The 12,380-nt window shown below is 43.6% G+C and overlaps 1 protein-coding gene across 1 annotated transcript in view; it reads left to right on the top strand.

Annotated features, from left to right (window-relative positions):
- The window catches only part of PPP2R1B (protein phosphatase 2 scaffold subunit Abeta), a 1,373,270-nt gene that overhangs the window by 837,676 nt on the left and 523,214 nt on the right, over positions 1-12,380 (top strand). Inside the window, exon 9 of the mRNA XM_044080997.1 lies at positions 9,827-9,961. Within this exon, the coding sequence (XP_043936932.1) occupies positions 9,827-9,961 (135 nt within the window). The remainder of the gene's footprint in view (positions 1-9,826; positions 9,962-12,380) is intronic.

Here is a 12,380-nt window from a genome sequence, read left to right as displayed (position 1 = left end):
CACAAAATTGAGATCCCAAGCAGGAGTAGGAGCTCTACGTGGGGGTCTTATATTCTTTGCCCCTCGAAGAAATTGCTTGAACAAAGGATGAGAAAACAATGGTGGGTCACAGTCATAGTGAGCCGAAATTGCTGCAGCATGAACCTTAATAGAAGAGAAGGACAAACCTTTTTCCAGTAACTCAGTAAGATATAGAAGAGCCACACTCAAATTAGGCTCAGAAACATCAAAATCCTTTGCTGCACTCCAAAATAAAAATCTCCCATTTATCTGCGTACACTTTCCTTGTACTAGGCCTTCTAGCTTCCAAAATAACATTCAAAACTTGCTGTGGAAGTTGAGACCCTGTATGGTTCAAAACAGAATATGCCAGGCTGTTAGGTGAAGAGAGTGAAGCTTGACATTGAGTAAATGACTGTCCTCCTGAGACAACAGGTGTGGAATCGAAGGCAAAGGCCATGGAGGCTCCCGTACCAGACTTCTCAGTAATGGGTACCAGTGCTGTCGAGGCCAATCTGGAGCTATTAAAATCATCTTTGGCTTGTCCTGTCTGACCTTTAGAAGTACCTTTGGGAGGAGAGGCAGAGGTGGAAAGGCATACACATGAAGATTGCTCCAGTTGAAAGAAAGAGCATCCACTTTCCAAGCTGTGGGATGAAACCTTTTGCAAAACTTTGGCAGCTGGTGGTTTAGTGGAGAAGCGAACAGATCTATGTCTGGAGTTCCCCATGACACTGTCAATTTCTGAAATACATGAGGATCCAATTTCCACTCGTGGGGATCCATAATTGCCTGCTCAACACATCTGCTAAGGAGTTCTGTGCTCCCGGCAGAAACCTTGCCTGAAGATTTAGCTGTAAACTGAGAGCAGTCTCCCACAAAATCATTGCTTGCCTGCATAGAGGATAAGAATGTGTTCCCCTTGCTTGTTGATGTACCACATGACAGTTGTGTTGTCTGTTAGAATCAACACCTGCCCTGGAAGAAGTAAATCCTTGAAAGCTATTAATGCAAACTGGACTGCTAACATCTCCTTCAAGTTGATATGTAGATGTTGTAGTCTGGCAGGCCACTTGTCTTGTATCCACTTTCCATTTAGATGAGCTCCCCAAGCTTTGTCTGAGGCATCTGTCGTTAGAATCTGACTCGCCTCTGGCCGGGTCACAGAGAGTCCCTTGTTTAGGTGACATTCCTGAGCCCACCACAAAAATTCCTTTTGAATGCAAGGTATTATCTGAATGACAGTGTCCAGATCCTGGCAGTGCTGTGTCCATACATTTTTGAGATACCATTGTAGCTTCCTCATATGCAGTTTGGCATTGGGAAGCACCAGAATACAAGATGCCATGAACCCCAAGGCTTGAAGGACTGTCCTTGCAGTCAGCCTGGACTGATGAGACAATTGATGAAAGTAAAGGGAAAGATTCCTTTGTTTGTCCGGGGTCAAAAAGGCCATCTGGGATGCTGTATTCAGTCTTACACCCAGAAAGCACATGTCCTGAGAGGGTACTAGACTGGACTTTATTTCGTTCACAGAATACCCCAGGCATCTTAGCACTGCTATCACATATTCCAAATGATGAAGAAGCTCGTCCTTCCTTGAGCCAGAATCAGGCAATCGTCCAAATAAGGATAGATCTGTATTCCTTTTAGCCTGAAGAAAGCTATCACTGGAGCCAGAACTTTCGTGAACACTCTGGGCAGTAGATAAGCCAAAGGGCAATGCAGAGAACTGATAATGAGAAGTCCCAGCCCGAAAATCAGATACTTCCTGCAACTCAGTCTGATAGGAACATGAAGGTAAGCCTCCTTGAGATCCAAAGTTACCATCCAATGATCTTTGCCCAGCAGAGGTAAAAGCTGTTGTAACGTCAACATTTTGAACTTGGGAATGTCCAGATAAGTGTTGAGGATAGATAAATCCAAAATTGGTCTCCACGTGTTCCCCTTCTTTGGTACTAGGAACAGGCGAGAATAAAATCCTAGGCCCACTTCTGGCATAGGGACCGGCTGTATGGCCCCTATTTGAAGTAACAGAGAAATTTGCTTGTGAGCCTCTATTCTTTGCTGAGGAGGAACATCTGGCATGCCTTTGAAAGGAGGCAAGGTATGGAAATAAAACCTGTAACCTTGGTGTATGATATCCATTACCCATCTGTCTTGGGTAATTAAACTCCAATTTTCCTTGAAAAGTGCCAACCTTCCTCCCAAAGGTGCTGCCAGACGAGAAGGCTCTGGCAGCTGAAAAGGTAGGTCATTGGGTCTGTTTACGAAAGGACTGACCCCTGCCCTCACCCGAAGACTGTGCAGGTGAACTCCCTGTTCTAGGCCTGAAAGAGCCCTGAGCTCTGCCCCTACCACGTCTAGATCTACCCCTAGACTGGGAATCATAAGAAGGATACGTCCACCCCTTGGTAGGCCAATTTCTACTAAACTTGGAGGCTGAACCTGCAAAAATCTTTAACAGTCTGCATAGACTTAGCCTTGTCTTCCATTTTCTTTAAGACTGCCTCAACAGGTGAACCAAACAACACATCAGATTGTAAAGGAGCATCTAAAATCCTTGTCTTAACATGGTCAGATAAATTCTGATCCCTCAGCCAGGCGTGCCTGCGAAGAACTGACCCAGTGGCAGCCACCCTAGACGAGGCCTGTACAGCATCAAAACCACATTGCAAAGAATGCTTACCCACCTGTTCAGAAACGTGTACTAAATCTTGTAACTCTTTACACTCAATACCTTCCGCCAGAGCATCTACCTTAGCCTTCAATTGAGAAAGTAGATAGTTTTGGTATTTCAACATGTGAAACTGGCAATTCAAAGCCCTCATAGCTAGGGTGGAAGAAGTATAGACTTTCTTTCCCCATCTATCCAAAGCCCTAGCCTCTTTATCTGGAGGAACCGGATTTTTAACAACAGAAGCCTTAACACCCTTAAGCCCCTGACTAACAGTTTCTGGGTCTGCCCTAGGACTCTTAAAAAGATACTTATGAGCTTCAGGCACCCTGTAATACCTATCCGGTTTAACAGGAGCAGGAGGCAAAGAATCAGGATTAAGAGAAGCCTCTGCAAACACATCTTCCACAACATCCAGAACAGGAGGTATAGCCAAAGGCCTATGCTGGGGTAAAAACAAAAATTCCCTAAGCCTTTTCCTGGAATCAGAGAAGTCCTGACCTTCCCACTTAAAATGCTCCCTCATGGAATGAAGAGTCTCTGAAAAAGAAAAATCATCAGGAGGAGAAGCAGAAGGAGTAGAATCATCCACATCAAAATCAGAATAAGGAGAATACTCCTGCAAGTCTTCAGCCGAAGACTCTGAAACATCCGAAGCCTGCTCAAAACTCCCCAACTCAGGTTCCACCCTAGGTCTCTTATCAGGAAGGGGCAAAGAACCTCTAATCAAAGTAATCAAATCTTCTGCCATTTTAAGCATATGTTTCTTGGGCACAGATCCTGAAGAACTAGGAGTGACACCAACTGAAGCTAAACCTGGCCTGCCTCTGGGAGAAGCCTTAGAAACAGAAGGAGAGGGCCTAACCACCCTAGGAAGGGAGGGGAGTACAGTAACCTGAGAAGCCCCTTCAGCCTGACCTGCCTCCTGAGAGGCCACATCCTGCAATAACAAAGTCTCCCCCTGGGACTCCAGAGAAACCTCGGCGGAACCCCGGCTCCACCGACACCTCTAAAGAACCGGCGTCCGATGCGGACGGCTCTTCTTGCCTGGGCTTAGCTGCTTTGTCCTTGCGCTTCTTGAAGAAGCGGGCGGAGCATCCGGCGGCATATTATAATTGCACCGCTTCAAGACTAACCTGGCACAATCTAACCTTCTCTTAATAGTGCGCTTATTGAATCTAGCACAAAAGCGACACCCAACAACGTCGTGCTCAGGCCCTAAACAAGGCATACACAAAGTATGATAATCTCTATGCGGTATGTTTCCCACAAAAAATAGTTATTCACTTTTTCTGACATCCGGTAAACCACTGAGGCAAGAAAAAACTAAAATATTCCCCAACGGGGTACTTAGCCAACTTTGACTCGGTCTGAAACTCCGAATTCGAAAAATTTCAGAACGCCGAACGGCACTTGCAACGCTGCTTCTGCATCGGACCATGCGGCAAAAAAGACTGAGGATATGACGTCGGTCATGCGCATTTGTACCCTGACGTCCTGATGTCAGTCTAATGCGCCTTGACCGACGTCAGCCTTATACTTTGATATTCGGGCCGACCGAGGACAGCGGACTACCCAAGTGTAAGGACTGCAGCAATGTGAGATGAAGAACATCTGCCTTCCTGCTAGCAATCACTTCAGCAAGAAGGGTATCCGAGTTACAGGCATTAATGGCAGTGCAGCCTTTCCTTATCTTTCACCAGGATAGAGTGTCTCTGAGAACCAATCCTACTTTTATGCCAAAGGTGGTATCCAGGGTATCCTTGAACCAAGCTATTCATTTACCTACATTCTTCCCTAACCCACAGAACAGGGGGGGAAAACTACTACACACCTTGGATGTACACAGACAACTGCGCTACTATCTGGACAGAACTAAGGCCAGCAGAAAAACTGACCAGCTTCTGGTAGCATATGCAACAGGAGTGCAAGGAAAAGCAATTTCAAAACAGACAGTCTCAAAATGGATAGGAAATTGCATTCGATTCTGCTACTCATTTCATGGAAAGACAACTCCTGAAAATATCAGGCCTCACTCCACAAGAGCTACAGCCACCACTACAGCTTTCCTACGAGGAGTGGCTACCAAAGACATTTTAGAAGTTGCTACTTGGAGCTCCGTGCATACATTTGCCAAGCATTACAATCTTCCTTTATACTCCAGATCCCGAGCAGGTTTAGCAACTGCAGTTTTACAAGGGATCTTAACCACACCATCATTATCTTAGTGCCTCCTCCCCCAGTTTGGCTATGGTATTCTACCCATATGTTATGACTGCAGATGCATCCTTGAAGGACATATTACAGTTTTGTACCTACCATAAATGTAGATGTCCGATAGGTATGCATCTGCAGTCAGGATTACCCACCCTCCTTCCCCTCTGTGGTATTCCTAGGGTACTTACCCCTCTCTTAGCTAGCTGGGGGAATCTATTATGGTGTATTTGTTTGTATGTATATATATATACTTTTTGATTTCTACTGTTTGGAATTTTCTACTTTTATACAAATTTAGCCTTCCTGGAGGGCACCTGGCATCTGGAGCAAGAAACACTGAGGAAAATGGCGTCGGCTGATGCCTTTATACCCCAGGAGCTATGACGTCAGGTGAAGTGCGACATCAGCCTTGGCCAGACCCAGACTTTGGAATCCGGCCGACCGAAGGGCTGCCTGAGGCAGGACAACCCATATGTTATGACTGCAGATGCATACCTATCGGACATCTACATTTATGGTAGGTACAAAACTGTATTTTATGTCTTACCATAACGATCCATGTGAATTGTTCATCTCGCCTTTGTTCTTACACCCCCCCCCCCTCTATCCCCCGTCCTACGGTCTGGGAGAACGGTTTTCGATTAGATTCCTTTTCAGCCTTTTCTAGGTATGGTTGACATGTTATTAACATCAGTAATGGCATCTTTTATCCTCTACCTGGCAGTAGGGTTTCAGACAATTTGTAGTATTTGTTCATAAGTGTGTTAGACACATTTCTAAGAGGGATTCTTCTGGTATAGCAAACTAGATCTGAGGGTTAGCACCGGAGGATCATGGGATATTACTGTGCCTCGAGCTTTCTCGAAGATGCGAGCTAGTGATGCGGCCGACTCGGAGCCGAGGATCGGCTCCGAACCCATGTGTAAGAACAAAGGCGAGATGAACAATTCACATGGATCGTTATGGTAAGACATAACTTCTTATTCTTACCTATTGTGTCTACAGCCCATGAGAGTGTAGCATTGGGCAAAGCACATATAAAGTCTAACCAGTGTTGTAGACAAGCTGAGTTGCTGACCACTCTTGCCTCATGAATGTTCTGTCGGTACAGTAGCAGTGGGCAGTGCACATATCAAGTCGAACCAGTGTTCTTGTGGACAAGAGTTGCTAGACACACGTGCCTTTATGGATTTTCCCTCGACAGTGGCAATGAAACTCTTTAGCCACTGGGGCCAGACTTGCTGTGACCTTTTTACATCTATCAGTTTGAAGTGTAGCAGCTATTTTGCCATTGTCCCTCACAGGTACAGTCACCAAGACCACCTGGTCTCCTTAATGCTTACCCACCTGTTACACTGATGATGTTCTTTACAGAACGCTTCCATGTGCAAGGTAACAGTTAAGCTCATTGCTACTTTATGGCCCCTAATAAGTTTGGCTCTTATGTATGGTTTCATGTTGTGTGACCCTGCCATGGGTTCTAGATACCCATACAAATTTATCTCAACTATCCAGCAAGCGTCACCTAGACACACAGTTCCTCAAACTAACTACATGTTCCTTTGTTGGACAATGACTCTCTGCTGTCTTCTAGAGCACTGCACACTTTGGCGGCATCTCTGAGTCTTTCCACCCAGAAAATCTACAAAAACAAATAGAAAATGTTCTCCATATGGGTAGAGGATAATAGACTTAACCATTTTTCTGTCCCTGTCCCCTACTCCTGGATTTCTTAGCTGTTTTTAGTTTGTGCAGGCAATCCTATTAAGATTCGTTTAGCAGCTATTTTCATATATGATCAAATCCTTCATCAATAAAATCTCTGAAAGTTTCTAAAGGGCATCTTTATTGGCCCCTATCAGAGGTTCAAGGGATCATTTGGACATAATTTGATACAAGTTCTTGTGCAGTCTCCTTTGAGCCTGCCTCTGCTCAGTTTGAAGCTTTTTTCTTGGAAAACTGTTTTTGGTGGCTTGGCTAGATGAATTCCTGGACTTGCAGGCCTTGTCCTGCAAGCACCTTTTTTTTGTTCCAGAAGGACGTTAATTTCTCTCGTACGTAATCCTACCTTTGTAGTTGAGGTAGCCACAGAGTCAAAGTTCCCAGAGGGGCAGGATACCTGAGAGTATGGTGGAACTAAAAGCTGCTACGAAAACAAAATTTAGTTTGTAATGTTTGACAAAGGTCTGCATGGTACACCAAGCTGCTGCAGCACATCATGATGGAAAAGGCAGAAGGCAGTACAAGTAAAAACAATTGTAAGAGTATTTGCAATCTAGCCAGGACCACACTCTTAGAACTGCTTTTACTTGTACTGCCTTCTGCTTTTTCCATCATTCATCACTGGATGATTGTGCTGTAGCAGCTTGGTGCACCATGCAGATCTTTGTCAAACATTACAAACTAAATCTTGTTTCCGGAGCAGCTTTTAGTTCCACCATACTTCGAGATATCCTGCTCCTCTGGGATCTTGTTATATGGGGACTCTGCTTGGAAAGGGAGGTCTAACATAGTATACAAAAATTATGTACTTGCCATTACATTAGATCCTTCTCCCTTCTTGTTTGTCTTGAGATCCTGCCCTTCTTTTCCCCCTTCCAAGTTGTCATGTCAGTTTTGTTTCTGGGAGATCATGCTGGACAAAACCTAAAGCCCTTTGTTGCCTACTTGCATGTTACCCCCCCCCCCAATTAATTTTTTGGGTCTCCATTTCCAGGGGTATTCTCGTCTGTTAGAGCAAACTCCATCTGAGGGGTCTGCTGCTAGCTCAGTGCATTATAGGGGAGATGAACTCAAGCACTGGAAAAGCTCTGAAAGTTTTGGCATCAGGTAACCCAACTGCTGCGATGGAGTGAGAAGGACAAGGATCTAGTATTTTAGTAGATGCATAACTTTTGTTTTATTAGCTTCTTAACATTAGTCAGATATGGACAAAGATTGCACATTTAAAGAAGTCATGCACCCTGGAAAAAAAGCTATGTAGTTAAGATGCACAGCCATTGTAATACTTAACTAAACTTGTGTTTTTACTAGAAACAAAATATAAACTCCAAAAAACCACCAAAACTACTTTTTACTTGATCCAGGTCCTTCAATTTTCTGCTCTCAAAGCTAAAATAGGAGCGTTTTTTATACTTGCATGCAGCAAGTACACCTTTTTCTTTAAACCCAGTAGTATTTGTAATTGTGAATGCTGCTGTATGAAAAAGCCAAACTACTACCCAGATATGCACTGTCACTCCTGTGTGGAGTTGTACAAGTTTAAAGGTAGTGTATACTATTGGAATACTGTAGAAGCCATGAAGGAAAAGCTGCATGCACTCCTAAATAAATGCAAAAGATGAGAATTTGTCATTGCTGTCTTGCTAATGAAATGGAATTTTGCTTTTTGTCAGTACATTTTGGCTAATAAGTTGAATTTTCATTTTTTAAATAATTATGGAAAATTTTACAGGCTGTATTAAGACTGAGAGAGCCATGAGTTTGAGACCTCTGGCTTAAATAGCTTGTAAGTAGCGCACACTGTATGTAGAGTGAAAGTCAAATCTGAGAGTAATGCCGATGAGTGTTCTTAATTCTGTTTACACATTAAAGCCAGACGTGTCCCACTAAGGCCACCTTAGGGATTTCATAGTTACAGCGCAAGAACTTTAACCTTACGTTTATATAATACCAACTAGGTTCCTATACCTTTGTTATAGTATTTCAGTTTTAATATCTTCACTTTTATTTGGTAGGAAGCATTTTTTAAAATGGTGCTGCATTGTTTTGAAACAGGACTACCCACAATAGCTGCAGCCTCAAAGAATAATGCCACCACCTAGCAAACTATCTCAAATAAAATATGGAGGTTCTTTACCAACTCCTCCATTTATAAGAAGCACTGCCAAACTCTCACCAAAGCTAAAGGCCTCCCGGTACATTTGAGAGCTAACATCCTACTAGGATCACTGATTCTCAGTCCTTTCTCCTGAGACATCTTTACCTCTCACATGCTTTTCACTGACCTACCACATAAAATCTCAGGGTTTTTACTCAGTCTCAACCCACCCTACAAATTCTGGAAACTAAACATTGCACTGACCATGCATTCTCCATTGAAGCACCTAAACTATGGGACGATGTTCCACTCTATGTCCAGATGTACTCTGACTTCTGACAACAGTTCAGTGAACACCCAAAGTACAGCTACACTCATACAGGTCACATTACGCAAACCCTGCAGCTCTTATACCCATTTATCCACATTTTATCCTTCCTTATCTTGTCATCCCCTCACTTACTGCATCACATTCATCATACCTCCCTCCTGTTTGCATCTCTCACTCATGTCCTTTCTGCTCTTTCCTCTGCATGCGCTCTCTCCATTTCTCTGCCTTCTTACCATGGTATCCTTTCCTACAACTGCCTCTTCTAATGTCATCACATCATACATGTCTATATAATATGCTGCTATTCCTGTATTATATGCCATCTGTCATTATGGCTACATATTCTCCAAAAAGCTCTGTTAAGCACAAGTCCATTTTAATCCACATTTTGACTTTGTATCCTTCTGCTTGTACTAAATGTTATAGCATATTTTTGCATTTGCAAGCATGTATGTTTTGTAGCACATCCTTGTGACTGTAAATGTTTTTAGTTTCTAATGTTCTGTTTACCTGGGCTGTTCCTGCAAATGGTGTGTTGGGATCCGTGCCCTACCTTGATAAATGTAAATAAATAACTTTGGAAGCTGTAACAGTAGTACATAGATTTAGGAAAGCCACTATAGATGAAACTGTGATATAAACAAAGACTCTGCAGTCTGTATGGTCTGCATGTATTGAATTGTAACATGTAGTTTACATTTTGAAATATAAATTTCCAAATTGTGAAGGCATGTTCAGCTTCATTTTTTGTTTGTATAATCTTCAAATCTTGTAATTTTAGGAGCTGGTAACAGATGCCAATCAACATGTGAAGTCCGCCTTAGCTTCTGTTATAATGGGTCTCTCAGCCATACTTGGTAAAGAGAACACAATCGAACATCTTCTTCCTTTATTTTTAGCGCAGCTTAAGGATGAGGTAAGCATTATATGATTTAATGCAGAAAAAGCAATGTTTCACATGAGCAGTTTGACTAGATTTTGCTTGTTCCACACATTTTTATTTCTCAGATATGTTTGAAGTTCTTGAAGACATTTTGCTGTAAAACAGTAAACTCCAGCCAAGGTCAGATGTTGCCTTGCATGTAGTGTATCTTGACTGACCATCATGCTGGCAAGGCCATTTGATTCTATTATGGTAATGTAATTTGTCAGGATGGAACCTGCAGCTTTTGTGTTTTCCATTATGTTTCAGGGCTGCAAATTCTATTGTGGAGAGTGCTGTAGAGTAGAAATAGGTCCTATGGAGACAAATTGTAGTAAATCTGTAAGTCCTTAAGCTTGATGGTTCGTGCATCTGAAAGTCCACTGACTTCCTTTTGTTCACTTGCTGCAGTAGTCTTAATCTGAGGGATCTCCCACCTGAAGGTGACCCTTCGTTGGCCAGTATACAAAAGTTTTGCACTACTGCAGGTACATGGGCGTCGCACATAGGTTGCAGTCGGACATAGGCCATAAAAGTGATGTATGCATGTACCGTCAGAACATTTTTGCCACCAGTCAGAACTCCATTCCAACTGTTGGTCTTATTGTTTCAGTGATTGCAACTTCCACCTTTGCCAGACAAGTGTCCTGTTGGGGAACATTTTCTCTTTTCTACTGATGTTCTTCGTGTTTCACTGTTGCAGTCATCACACTTGAGTTATCTGCCTGCAGGTAGCACTCAGTCGGCCCGAATACCAGTCTCTTGGGATTTCTGTGTCTGATGCTGTCGCCTCTTCCATGACGCCAGGTCGTCGGGGAGTATAAAACGTGCAGCCAATGCCATTACATCAGCTTTTCTGTAAAACATGCAGCCGATGCCATTACATCATCTTTTCTTGCCACGCGGAACCCCAAAGTAGAAGCAGTTTGCAACTGCCGGTCGGCCGCTACCTGAAATGTTCATTTTTCGAGTTTCAAACCTGAAGTCTTCTAAAGCCAAGTACCCCGTTGGGGATTTTTTTTTCTTGCTCTAACCGATGTCAGAAAAAGTTAACAATTGTCTTGCTTGTTAAAAGCAAATACCTCAGAGATTTTCATTCTTACTGCATCACCTGTTTAGGCCCAGACCACGACGTCCCTCGCTGTCAGTTTTCCGTGTTGGCCTGTACCGCCAAGAAATATATACCGAACAAGAGAGGTCCCAGGACTGAGCCTTGTGGGACGCCACTTGTAACTGGTTTGGAGTCTGACATGGCTCCAGCAATTCTAACCATGTGGGTTCTGTCCTTGAGCCAGTTTGCAACCCATCTAGTGACATAGGGGTTTATATTTAAGCTGGTGAGCTTATCTATAATGCCCGAGTGGGGTATTGTATCGAAGGCTTTTGCGAGGTCGAGGTAGGCTGTGTGGACCACCTTCCCCTCGTCAATGGCCTTGGTGACTGTTTCAAAGAAATCGACCAGGTTTAAGAGGCAGGATCTGCCCTTAACAAAGCCAAACTGGGTAGGATCCATTGTCTGTAGGTCCCCAATATCTTTATTTATGAGGTCCATGATGATCCTTTCCATAGCTTTGCAGACCAAGCTAGTCAGCCTTATGGGACGATAGTTTCCAGGTTCCGTTGAGGCACCACCTTTGTGGAGAGGGACCACTGTTGCTGTACGCCACTCTTTGGGTACATATCCTGTAGTAAGGCTAAGATTGAACAGTAGTTTTATGTTTGGGTTTAGCTCTTCTTGGAGTTCATGTAGGGCGAGCCGGGACACCATCTGGTCACATAGATGCTGAGTACTTTGCTTTGGAGAGGGCGGCTCTTACCTGAGCATCTGAGATGTCAGGGGGGCAGCACTCTGTTGGGATAGATATTTGCCCTTTGGGTGGGGAGAGGGGGGAGAAGTTTGCACTGAACCTGTCAGCTAGGATGTTGGCAATGTCTGTGGGCTCGGTGTATTTTTTGTCATTTTGGACTAATTCTGAGCATATGTGGGAATTCCCACCCAGGTTCCTAACATAACTAAAGAAAGCCTTGTGATTTATCCTTAGTGTCCTGTGCAATTTTTCTCTCGAAGCTGGCCTTAGACTATTTTATGAGTGCCTGTAGTTTTTTGCTAATACTGATCAGAGATGCCTTCCCTTTTTGGGATTTTGCTCTATCATGTAGTAGCTTCCTCCTTCTATTGTATAGTTTGTTTATGGCTGGGGTCCACCAGACAGGACATCTGCCTTTGGAGGATTGGGTCTTGGTTTTATTTGGGATTGCATGATCCATGCATTCCTGAAGGTGTTCATAGAATGCGTTTATAAAGGATTCTGCGGTCTGGGCCGTATTTTCCACAGGCCCAGGGGCTTTGAAGGATTTCGCCTCGGTTTTGAGGCGTGTAAAATTTGCTTTAGAGAAGTTTTCCACTGTGGTT

Source organism: Protopterus annectens, chromosome 8.part0 (assembly GCF_019279795.1).
Source record: "Protopterus annectens isolate FY-2018-M chromosome 8.part0, PAN1.0, whole genome shotgun sequence".
NCBI classification, from domain to species: Eukaryota; Metazoa; Chordata; order Ceratodontiformes; family Protopteridae; genus Protopterus; species Protopterus annectens.
Note: the sequence above shows the minus strand (reverse complement) of the source record. Positions and strands in the feature narration are given on the sequence as shown.